Raw genomic sequence first — 12486 nt, 5'->3', positions numbered from 1 at the left:
AACCAATGATTTATGTGAAATAAGGTGTCTTTAAATAGAAACATATGTGACACAAAGTTATATGTTGATTGGTTGACCAGAGGCTGGCAGGAACCTATCCTTGCATTTCCCCAGGAGAAGGAATCAGTATTCATGATGACTTGATAGCACAGAACCTCTACGAATAACAAGAATCCACCGTTTCTTTCTTGGCTCACTACCTATCTGATCTCCCAGTCTAGCCAGGGCCTGGGAGGTGCACAGTGGGGGCTAATCCCTCTCCCTGATCCCACTCCTGGGCCCAGCAGCCCTGCTGGCAGCCCCACTCACCTAGGCTGCTGTCCGCGGCTCTCCGCCGAGCATGGCCAGGGTAGGAAGAGTAATACTGGGATCCACTCTTGACTCCTGAGGGGGACAATGGCCCGGGGCTGCTGAGGGCCAGCTCACTGGGCAGGAAGCCAGCCTGGGAAAGGGGGTAGAGGTCATCACTAGGGGCTCAGCTGGTGTCCAGCACCCAGCCTGGCCATCTAAGGGGTCAGAGTGACCCCTGCTCGAGGCATTTCTCTCCTGACACCTGTCATGCATGGACGCAGCATTACTTTTAAGAAAAACACTTCCCAGCAAGCCTGAAAACGAACTGTGTTCTGGAATGCAGAACGTGCAAACATGTCTGGGCATTAGTAAAATCTGGCTGTTTTAGTTTGTGTACATCTTTTTTTTTTTAAAGGTAGATGGTTTAATTTTGCATAATTAGTTTAAAATGAACTTTCTTCCCCTGGGAGCATGAGTGACTGGTATTTGAGGCTCCATGTGATTGGCTGTTCTATGTCTCATCTTTCCCATCTGTAACATGGGCATGCCAGCTCAGGGGGGCATTGTGGGGACCAGTGGGGGCCTTATAAGCTCTGCCCTTGGCACAGGGCCTGGGACCCAGTAGGTGTCAATCTGGCTCCGACTTGGTGTGCACACAGGTGGTACCCCCTGGGACAAGGCCTGCCAATACTCTGAAATTAGGGAGGCACAATAGGGGACAAGACCCAGACAGGAGGTCACACGGGACCACTGAGGCTAGTCAGTGCTGTCAGCCTCACAGCTAGGGCAGGCATGAGTGAGTTCTGCCTAGGGTGGGGGACTGTGAGGAACAAGGTGCAGGGCCCCAAGGTTGCTGGGCTGATGTCTCTCTGAGGCCCTCCAGCTCTGTACGGTGGCCCCCAGGTTGAGGAGTCATGGGGCCATGGCCTCCCCTGCCTTCACTTTCCCTTATACACTCCTGGCCAGCTCAGCCTGCCCAGTCCTATTTTAGCTGCTGCTGGAAGAATGACCAGCACTTGGCTCAGCCAGGGATCGTTCTACAATCAATGGAAGAAACTGCTACCAATCTGTCTAAAATTTTAAAAGGTGTGTGGGACAGGGGCAGTGGAGCAGTGACTATAGGCTCCACTAGGTGCCCTCCACTCTCTGGCCAGTCCCCGCCCACCTGCGATACCTCTTCAGTCTAAAAATTGGGGTCCTATCCCTCATTCTCTGGGTTCTACTAATAGCTGGGTGCCAATGGGCTCTAGCAGCCCCCACCCTACAGATACAAGCTCACCTGAGTCAGGCCCCCAACACTGGCATCTCTCCCGAAGGCAGTATATGTGCTCCGCTCACCACCCTTGCCTGGAGGGGAGGAAACAGGGTCACTCAGAACCGACCCAGGGCGGCTGCAACCCAGACACCTGGCACATGCCTGCACACAGCAGGGCTCTACAAGTGCACAACACTGAGAGAACCAAGGCAGGATACTGATCTCTCCATTGGCCTGGCGAACAAGTGGAGGTCTGGTTGGATACTATGCCTTCCCTGATGCTTATGCAAGACCCCTGCACCCCTCCAGCCAGTCTCTGGGATGGGTGAGTGCCAAACTCAGAACCTCCTTGCCCTCTGAATCTTATCTCCTCCATTTAGTCATGAAATATTGACTCCCCAAGGTGCTAGGCTCCCAGGGAACAGGCTGGGTGGTGGTGGTGGTGGTGGTGTTTCAAGTCTGTAAAGTTTAGCACCCAGGCCCCTGCCAGGGGTTAGTTCACAACATCCCTGGGGACACTGACTGAAGTGACTCGGTGAGAAGGGGCCTTTCTCTTGTGCAGGCAGCTGACACCTTGGGCTGCAGGGACACTGCCTGCCTGACAGCCACCAGTGTGGATACCACGGCACAGTTACCTGGATCCAGCCTTACCTGAAGCAGGTCCTTGGATCAATCAATAGCTGAGACATTTAAGTCTGTTTCTGGCTTAAACTAGGCCCCAATCTCAACATGAATGAGGAATCAGAATGTTCAGCTAATTTAAATTATTCTCCAACTAGTAGGGGGGAATAAATCTTGTTTTTTAATTTTATTTTAAAAGTACAATTTGCCTAGACTCCTAGAGCAAAGGCTGCTGGGGCAAGAGAGGGGCCATACTCCCACCTACACACCAGTATTCCACCAAGACAGGTAACACTGGGTGCTTTTAGGGATGAGCAAACCGAGACCTGGAAGTTAGAGAAGGCCTGCTCTCAATACAGTGAGTGAATGGGGGGTGGGGGTGGGCGCGAGTACTTCCTTCCTCCCAGGGTGGGTGGCGGGTGTGGGAGCAAAGCTGGCAGGCCCAGCCAGGGCTTTGGGCTCTGGCTGAGGAAACAGCTTCACCTCCCAGACCCTTGGCTCTCCCTGCTAGATGGGGCTGCCATGGTTTAGGCCCTGCATACAGCAGGTGCCAAATATAGGTTTCCAAAGAAAAGGGGTGAGGAAGGCAAGGAGAAACTGAGGTTCTGGGAGAAGACCCTGCTGGGGCCATGAGCCCCATGGGCATACACTTGCATATCAGGGCATGAAGGTGGGAAGAGGACAGATAATAAAAACCACCAGGGTCTCATTGGGAGCCAGACGGGGCTGGGGAACCCATGAGAACAGACTGGACCCACTCCTTGGAGAGCAGGACCCTCACTCACCACTCACTACCCTGCCATGGCTGCCACCAGGCCTGTGAGCCCCACCAGCCCCATTCAGCCTGGCCCAGGGGTGAGAAACAGGCCCAGGGATGCCAAGGCTACATCCACCTCCCCGCTGGGCTTGGCCTAAGCTCTATGCTGCACTCAATGAGCCCCTTGACCACAGGACATGTGGCAGACCTGGGACACAGCTGGCTCTGGGCCCTACTGACTAGGTTTCAGCGTGGGAACTGCCTGCACCAGGAAGAGGCGGGAGGAAGGAACAACAGAGGGGAACAGCTGCAGGTGCAGAGGCTACCCTGGGCCACGTGGGTCAGGCCTTACTTCCTGGTCTGGGAAATGGGCACAAATTCTTGCTGTGGAAAGTATGTACGTGGATGCTGCCCCTGCCATGATTCCTCTCAGGCCATACGCAACCTGTTCAGCCTACTGTGCACCCAGTCCTGGCAGTCCTGGGCCCAGCAAGCAACATATGACCGGTGGGGTCTGGCAGGCACTGTCCCCTCAGGGTTCAGCACAAAGGCCTCTGGGCTCAGTTTCCCTACAGATTGGTCAGTCATGCCAAGGGTCCCACAGTCCACACATCCATTTCCCCAGCAGCCACCTTAGCTTTCGTGTGAAGGATGTTGTCTCAGGACCCCCAGGCAGTGAACTAAAAGCCCCACTTACTGCCCAGGCTCTGAGGTGGGAGCTGACCCAGAGCAACAGCACCGAATCCTCCCAGAGAAGCCAGCTTTACAGTCACCCCAAATCTCCCTCAGAACTGTAGAGAGGGGGCCAGGACTCAGCAGGGCACCTGCCATGGTCCCCTGGCAGGAGGGATGGCACACGAGACAACACTCAAAGCCAAAAGTCCCAGTGGACAGAGCCTTGGCCAGCCCATGACCAGCCACAGACCCCTGGAAAGGTCCCTTCAGTGGCCTTTGTTTGCTCATCTGCAAGATAAGGGGGTGGCAGGGGGCACTGTGGGACCTGGAGCGCTGGGCAAGGCCTCATTACCTGCTATGAGAAAGGTTCTATGAATATACCTATTCCACAAGTGAGGAAGCCAAGGATAGAGAGAGGACGGCCTCAACCAGGCCCAGTGAGTGAAACTTGAGCACAGACCTCCTGAATTCTGATTCCCATAGTCAGCAAGAGCAGGCTCAGATCGACTGAGTCATCAGATGCCCAAGTTCACTTCCTGGTGGGGACTTGGCCAGCCCCCACTGACAGGGATGAGGGGTCCAGGCCACCATATCCACCTACACCTTCTGTTCCAGGTAAACATCCCAAAAGGTATTTGAGTTCACTGACCAGGCCCCAGGGACTCCATGTAGGTATGGGGGAAGGGGCTGTGCTCCATGGACACTCACCTCCAAGCCCTGGTCCCAGGAATGTAGAGGAAGAGAGGCTGCCATGGGACTCACTGAAGTGGGTGCCTTCGCCATAGGTCTGTAGAGAGATGGGTAGAAATGAGGGGTGCTGGGGCACCCTGTTTTATAGATGGGTAAATTGGCTTGAGAGGCAGGCATGCTTGTAAGTACTCGAGTCACAACTTTAACCCATACATCTAAACTCAGTCATTTGCAGACTAGGTTGGCATATGATTTCCCCCTCTGAGCCTTAGTTTCCTGATATGCCCCTCTCCCCTGGAAAAGGGAAACCCAGGGTCTCAGGCTCGGCAGCAGCTCCTCACCCGGCTTGGGTCGAAGGAGGAGCTGTTCTGGTCGCCAGTGCCCCAGGAGCCTGAGCTGGGCCGGTCCTCCAGACCTGTAGGACAGAAAGAGAGAGAGGGTCAACCCTTACCCCTGCCCAGCTCTAAAGTCAGCTATAGCTTTTTTTCTCATCACCTCAGGAGAGAGCCCTCACTCGACTCAGCATGTCTTCTGGGCCCATCCCTATCCAGACTGGCCCTGGAGCCTATCGAGCCTCACCCAACTCTAGCTCTGCCAGTACTGACACCACTGTCAGTGGCAAGTACCCCAGACACCCTGGCACTTAGCATATTTCCATGTCTGCAGCTCAAACATTTCCACCAGCTATTGCTGTTGGCAAACTCCTACCCATTCACCAAAACCCTATCCACCAGGCCTACCCTGGGTAGAAATCACTTACACTGAGCATCCTTCCCCTAGTCCCAGGCCCCTCCCTCTGGCCCAGCTCTGACCACACCAGCTAGGGCTGTGTCAGGCTCAGTCTCTCTCGACCCTATGAGAAAGGCTCACAAAGGTATGAGCAAATGGATCATGAGTGATCAGCTTGGATCTTGCGAACGTACGAATCTTCCCTGCTCATCCCTGCCAATTCAGGAGGTGGGCCAAGCAGCAGCTGCCACTGACTACCCACTAGGCACAGGCTGGCAGCCTATCCTGGGAGGAACCCATCCCCGTTAGGGACAAACCAAGGCTCCTGTTGGGAGTCCAGAGGCCCAAGGTATAGTTGGGTTAACCAGCCTGGGGAAAGGACCTGGTCTCAAGGGGCAGGGCAGGGTGGGACCTTTCTCTCCCCAGACACTCTCCCAGGCACCAGGCACCAGTGCAGGGTTCAGAATCTTGCCTACAGGGTAGGAAGCCTAGGACTGCATCCTTCTGGGGCTGGAGCTCCTACCCCATCCATCAGGGACCACAAAGCACATGACCTAGACAAGTACAAAAGGAGCAGTCTCAGGTCCCTCCCTCTCTTTACCTCAGTTTCCTTCCTCTGTAATGGGGTTATGAATAGGCCCACTTGGCAGAACTGGGGAGGGGCTGACATGGGAAAAGAGGGCCACCTGTTCCAGCACAACCCCCCTCCCAATCCACCTCTGACCCCACATGCTGGAATTCCCATGCACCCCAATCCCAAATTCTGCATCCTACTTCCTGCCCTCCCCTGCTCGTCTGCACCAAAACTTCCTTCAAATTGTATATCCTTCTACATCAGTGGCATTATCTTAATCATTTTCCCCAGAGAACTGGTGTTTAATTGATATCTAATTTGCATGAGTATGCATATTAACCACAATCCTAATGAATATTCATGCAGCCAATTTAGATTTTGTTTTCTAATAAAAAATTTCTAAAGCATGATGGGGGGGGGGACTGAGGGGCTGTCTCAGCAGATGGGGGACCCAGCAAGGGGGCTCCTGTGGTCTCTAGGAATCCATTCTGTGGTTTGCCAGGTTTGAGGTATCTGTACCAAAAGGTCCTGGACACTCACTGGGGCTCTGGGAAGGAGAGCAGAGCAGCCAGTGAGGCAGGGGTGACCTTGGGAAAAGTGCCAACACCCTGGAGCCTCAGTTTCCTTCTACGTGAACTTGCCTGTTGTCCCCCTTACCTTCTGGAGCAGCCCCCACTCCCGGCAGTGGTGAAGGGCACTCCCGGGGCGCAGGAATTCCCCCACCACATGGGCCCCACAAGTACTTGGCAGAGGCAACCAGGTGCTGCTCTGCCCTTTCTTTCTGGAAAAAGTCCCTCTCCCAGCCCCCACATCCTCTTCTATAAATGACAAAAATAGAGACAGCCCCTCCCTCCCCCATTACTTCCATTAATAGTTATTAACCCCCCCACCGATTATGCATTTTAATAACCCATTCCTAATTTGTATTCTAATTAACATACCAATAAAATAAGACACTACTGTCAGAGTGTTATTTTTATTATTTCTCTTTCTTTAAAAAAAATGCTGGAGGTGACGTGCTGATGGCAGCACCAGGGAAAAAGGATCTATCCACTCATATCCAGCCCAGCTGCCTCAGGTAGAAGGAGACAGATGGAGCAGAGGGCATGTGGGACCCAAGGGTGCTGCCACACCTGGACCTTCAGTTCCAGTTCAAGTCAGCTGGGGATGATGAAGCTACCTACCCATCTAGGTTGCTTTGGGGATGACAAAGACTGCAATAGAACAAGTGGCACAGCTGGTGTCCTGGTGGAGTCACCACCCCACCATGTGAATGAGGGCTGGCCTTTGCCTGATAAACTGGGAGAGTAGCCTCTAAAAGACACTCAGTGAACACTGGCTGGGTCCAAGCGGCCCATGTCCTGTGCTAGATTCCTCAGAGGCTGGGTCAGCAAACCACAGCCCTAAAACTAAGTCTGGTCTCCAAATGCTTTTACAAAGTTTTATTGGCACATGGCCACATCCATTTGACCCCTACTGTCTATGGCGGCCTTTGCTACCAAGGCCAAGTAGATTTACAGCGACAGAGGCTTCCTAACTTCCACATATGCACTGCCTGGCCCTTTATGGAGAAGATCAACTGGCTCTGGTGAATGGGAAATTCTGGGAGCTGGAAGAACTCAGTACCAGGAGCAGGGTTACCGTGTGGGACAGACAAAACCCAGATGGTCATGGGGCCCTGAACACAGCCTCATCCACTGTCCCCACCCCAAACTCCTATGGGTACAACCAGGTGGTTGTCAGCATGGCCTGGGGGCTTCATCCTGCAGCCTAGCTCTGTAAGTATTCCCTCACCCAGGAGTTGTCCCCTCCTTCCCTCACTCTGGTCTCTGACCCAGTGGATGGGACCAGTTGCATCCCTGCAGCAGTGCCCTCCCAGGTTCCCCAACCACACTCCACCCCAGACAGTCCAACGGTGCTTTCAGAAGCAAAACTTGGTTTTCCTTCCTCCTTCTAACTCCTGTCACTGCTCCCCATTGTCCCCAGGGCAGAGACCAGGCTCCTCCCTAACAACCCTAATGCATGAACAGACAGCTCTGCCTTGATAGTCAGCATACCTGCTGGTTCTTCATCCCCTTCAGGGAAGTCACCTTTCAGGTCTTCTCCTAGCCCAGGGCCTTCTCTGTTGCCCTAGCATTCCCTATACAGGGCCGGTCCCCCAAACAGCCTCCACATTTTCCCCACATCTTCATTGCACCCACAAATAACTTAACCTGCCTCCAACAGGACTTTCCATCCAGACCACATCAGTCCCATCCAGTAGCCACATACAGCTGCTAAAGAATTCCAACTCTGTCCAGCTGGTGTGGCTCAGTGGTTGACCATTAACCCATGTACCAAGAGGTTGTCAGTTTGATTCCTAGTCAGGACACATGCCCAGGTGGGGGCCCGGTCCCCAGTGAGGGTGTGTGCTGGAGAGAGCCAGTCGATGTTCTCTCTCATCGATGTTTGTCTCTCCCTCTCCCTTTCTCTCCCTCTAAAATCAATAAAGGGGAAAAAAAAATTCCAACTCTGTGATTTTATTTATTTATTTTCAATCTTCACCTGAAGATATTTTTCTATTTATCTTCAGATAGAGTGGGAGGGAGAGAGAGGGAGAGAAAGAGAGAGAAACATCAATGTGAGAAAGATACATCCACTGATTGCCTCCTGCAACCAGGGCCAGGAACGAATGGCAAGTGAGGTATGTGCCCTTGGCCAGAATCGAACCCGCAAGTCATTGGTCCACAGGCTGATGCTCTATCGCTGAGCCAAACCGGCAGGGCCAACTCAGTGATTTTAATTGATGCAAATGTAGATGGCCCTATGTGACTAGTGGCTGCTACATGGGACACCATGGCCCCAAAAGATAGTCTAAAATAACCATACAATAAAAACCACCATGGACTGTGATCACATCTGAGAAAAATTAACAAGGCCTTAAGAGCAACTATTCGGCTGGCACTCAAGTAATTATTTTCTTCTTGGGTTTTATCAGGTGGTCAATGTGACCCTGAGCTCATTTGCTCTCCCTTTGGCTTTTCCCTAAAATTAAGATCCCAAGGAACCAAATGGTGGCCACTTGACCGCCCTACCTGGGTCTGGCACTATGATGCCTGGGGTCTCACAGGGATGGTGGTGGGCAGGAAGAGTGTAGTGGTGAGAGCAACATGTACTTGAATTTGGGGGCAGTCCTTCCTCTCAGGTGGGGCTGTGGGCTCTCACCACTAATGGGTGGAGTGTGGGGGGGTGTGGTGGCAGCTTATTATTTCATACTTGGAGGAAAGTTGCATAGAAAATGCCAGGATGTGCCCCAAATCCAAATTCACTCATTGTTTACATTTCACCCCTTTTATCATCTGCCCTGTTTAAGGCCTATGTGCCCCTTAAATGGGGGGGGGAGCAGGAAGCAAGAAGGTGGGGGCCCATGAAACCTAGACAAGCAGATCTGAGGCTGGAGAGATGAGTGGAAGTCACACTCCATCCTTTCTAAGAGAAGGGGCCCCCAACCCAAACTTTCCTGAACTATCCAAGGCAGCAACTCTGGGCTTCCCTAGTGGACAGAGTTGTTCTGATGAGGGGTCCCACAAATACAGACTAATTCACAGAGAAACAAGGTTCCCCAGCTGCACAATGTGGCCCATTCCCTCCCTCCTGTGAATTTCAGATCCATGACCAAAGTGTTAACAGAAAGACTCTCCCCTGCTCCAGTCTCAAGCAGAACCCATAAGGTATCCAAGGGTGGGGATGGGAGAATCTGTACCTCTCACCCTCAAATATTAACTCAGAGGCCGACCTACTACCTCCCTATAAGAAAGACACGAGAGAGAAACAAACATGAACACAAAATATGGCCCAAGCTCATGGATTCAGGATTTATCCCAGGAAACAGAAGCATATCTAAGATAGCAACCTCCACATACCTGCAAGGAAACTACGGAAACATCTTTCTCTGGAAGAAAGATGAGATTTCAGAGAGAAAGAGAGGAAGTGGGAAAAACTAAGAAAAGTTCATGCAAAAAACTCATAGATTAAAACAAAAATGTTTTTATTGATTTTTTTTGAGAGAGAGAGAGAAAGAAATATCAATGTGAGAGAGAAACATAAATCGGCTGCTTCTGCATGCCCCCTACTGGGAATGGAGCCTGTAACTCGGGTATGTGCCCTGACCGGGAATTGAACAGGGACCTCTCAGTCCATGGGACGATGCTAAATCCACAGAGCCACACTGGACAGGCTCACAGATTTTAAAAAGCAACATCAAAACCCTGGCCAGTGTGGTTCAGTTGGTTGGAGCATTGTCCTGTACACCAAAAAGTAGCAGGTTTGATTCCCAGTCCAGGAACATATCCATGTTGTGGGTTTGAACCAGAGTTGGGGGTATGTGCGGGAGACAACCGGTTGATGTCTCTCTCATATCGATGTCTCTTTCTGTTTCTTTCCCTTTCCTTCTCTAAAATTTTTTTAAAAAGCCCAGCCAGCGTGGCTCAGTGGTTGAGCATCAACCCATGCATCAAGAGGTCACCGGTTCGATTCCCAGTCAGGGCACAAGCCCAGGTTGTAGGCCCAATCCCCAGTGGGGGACAGGCAGAAGGTGGCCAATCGATGTTCTCTCCCATCGATGTTTCTACCTCTCTCTCCCTGTCCCTTCCTCTTTCTCTAAAAATCAATAAAGAAAAAAAAAATTTTTTTTTTAAATGCAGCATTGGAGGAAGAGAACACAGAACAGACGGTGTAGCAAAGGTGATCAATGAAGAGGAGGAAAAATTCTGGAAATGCTCCCAAACACATGGTTCTAGAAGGAAGAGATTCTGAGATGATGGACGTGAACATGAGACTTGACATTGGAGAGCTGGCATCCCCGAAGGGAACAGAAAAAATACCCCCAAACTAGAGTGAGAGATGTAGCTGACCAAGCATTTCTGGGCTGGAGACTGCAAGGGCTCAGTGGCAACCCCCCAAATGAATGAAAAAGCACAAAAGGTTAAGATAAACGTATGCGCATTCACTGACTGTCATGAGTAGATAAAAGCATACAACCTGCACAGGTTGAGGTGAAGGTGGGAAACACGTGGGTAAGGAATTCTACTCCCCGTGCAAGGCAAACATCACTATGTTCCCTTGCTGGAAAGCATCCCTAAGGCACACCCTGAGGAATCAAACACAAACCTCTGAATCAGGAGGATGTGATGGGTGGCCCTGGGAAGGGTAATCCCATCCAGGTAGCCCTGAAGTGAAGACACAATTTCATCAAGAACCAGACCAGGAGCCTGTAGGTGCCACGCTGCTCTGGACATTTCTCATGGCTTATTCCACTGGATCCTTGCAGTGGCTGCTAACATCCCAATTTGACAGATGAAAAACTGAGGAATGAAGAAGCTTAATCATTTGCTTAATGTCTCATAATAAGCAGAAGAGTTGATACAAAGACATGTTTTTTCTGAGGACACAAATATATATATATATTACTCATCAATGAGAAGAAACAATGTTTTTAAAAAGTGGTGATTTATTTATACTAAATACCAAGGTGGGGAAGAGATGTAGAGGCTCATTCCTCTACTTTTCTGTAAGAGGGACACGTGACTTCACTTATGGGGTTGAAAAAATCAGAAATGGGTTTCAGCATCTTCTTTAAAGCAATGAAAATAACCACCAGTACGCTGCGAACCAGCACAGATCTTTCAAAACCAATTCCAGAAAACACACGCCAGACATATGCGACTGCAGGAGGTAGAAAGACAGGAAAACCAAACCTGAGAGTATGGAGAAAGTGCTGGAAATATAAGCCTCACGATTAATTTCTTGAAAACTATAGCCATAGCACCTACAGAAGACATTCTGAAACAAACAGATTCGAAGACTAGAGAGAATCAGCTGCACAAAGATAGACCAAAGCATGAAACCAAAAGGTGGAGTTGTAATATTCATCTGTAAGTTTGACTTAAGAGGCAAGGACCTGCTAGAATAGAGACAGTGGCTTTAAGCAGGTGACAGGCTGGACCCACAAAGAAAGCCCCACTGACCTGAGTTTCATGTGCCGATAACCCAGCATGCAAACAAATAAGGAGCCCAGGAAACACTCAGAGACCAACAAACAAGAGGGGAGATGAGCTGCTCTCTCTCTCTTTTTTTTATTTTTACTTCGTTTTGGTTAATCATCACCCAAAGATATTTTTTCCCATTGATTTTTAGAGAGAGGGTGGGGGTAGGGGTAGGGGGAAAGGGTAGGGATTGAACCTGCAACCAAGATATGTGCCCTTGACTGGGAGGCGAACCCGAGGCCCTTTGGAGCTTGGGCTGATGCTCTAAACACTGAGCAACACCAGCCAGGGCACACGTTGCTCTCTTGATGTCAAATTAAAATCCTATATGTGGTCAGGTGGGAACAAAAAACCTCATGGCTCCACATCCAACTGTTCCCCAAGTAGCTCCATTTCAGCAAGAGCAGAAATGTTCTGTACTGTCTGGACAGGTGCAGCAGCTCATGCTGCATCAATTTCTGCATTGGTGACCTAGAATAGAAATTTGCCAATCCAGGGACAGATACTCCACATCCAAACAGGAAATCAAAAATCTCCAAAATAAAGACTCAAAGAGTTCCCTGGCCGGTGTGGTTCAGTTGGCTGGGCACTGTCCAGTGCACCAAAAGGTTGTTGGTTTAATTCCCGGTGGAAGCACATGCCCGGGTTTCAGGCTTGATCCCCAGTAGGGGTTGTGTTCGGGAGGCAGCTGATTGATGCTTTCCTCTCACATCAATGTTTCTCTCTCTAAAAATCAGTAACATTAAAAAAAAAAAAAGAGAAAAGACTCAAAGAGAAAAAAAATTTAAATGATAAAGTATCTCTAAAACATGAGGAAAATATACATTATTGAAACCAATGGGATACAGCTGAAGTGGTCATCAGAAGGAAA

At 50.6% G+C, this 12486-nt stretch overlaps 1 protein-coding gene across 7 annotated transcripts in view; it reads right to left on the bottom strand.

Annotated features, from left to right (window-relative positions):
• TCF3 (transcription factor 3) overlaps nt 1-12486 on the bottom strand; it is a 38947-nt gene that overhangs the window by 13691 nt on the left and 12770 nt on the right. For all 7 annotated transcript variants that reach the window (XM_036282140.1, XM_036282141.1, XM_036282139.1 and 4 more), the window contains 4 exons: nt 4631-4704; nt 4308-4386; nt 1571-1638; nt 310-442 (listed from right to left, as the gene is read on the bottom strand). In XM_036282140.1, coding sequence (XP_036138033.1) covers nt 310-442; nt 1571-1638; nt 4308-4386; nt 4631-4704 — 354 coding nt within the window. The remainder of the gene's footprint in view (nt 1-309; nt 443-1570; nt 1639-4307; nt 4387-4630; nt 4705-12486) is intronic.

Source organism: Molossus molossus, unplaced genomic scaffold, assembly GCF_014108415.1.
Source record: "Molossus molossus isolate mMolMol1 unplaced genomic scaffold, mMolMol1.p scaffold_m16_p_4, whole genome shotgun sequence".
NCBI classification, from domain to species: domain Eukaryota; kingdom Metazoa; phylum Chordata; class Mammalia; order Chiroptera; family Molossidae; genus Molossus; species Molossus molossus.
The sequence above is the reverse complement of the archived record's forward strand: the minus strand, read 5'-3'. Positions and strand labels throughout refer to the sequence as shown.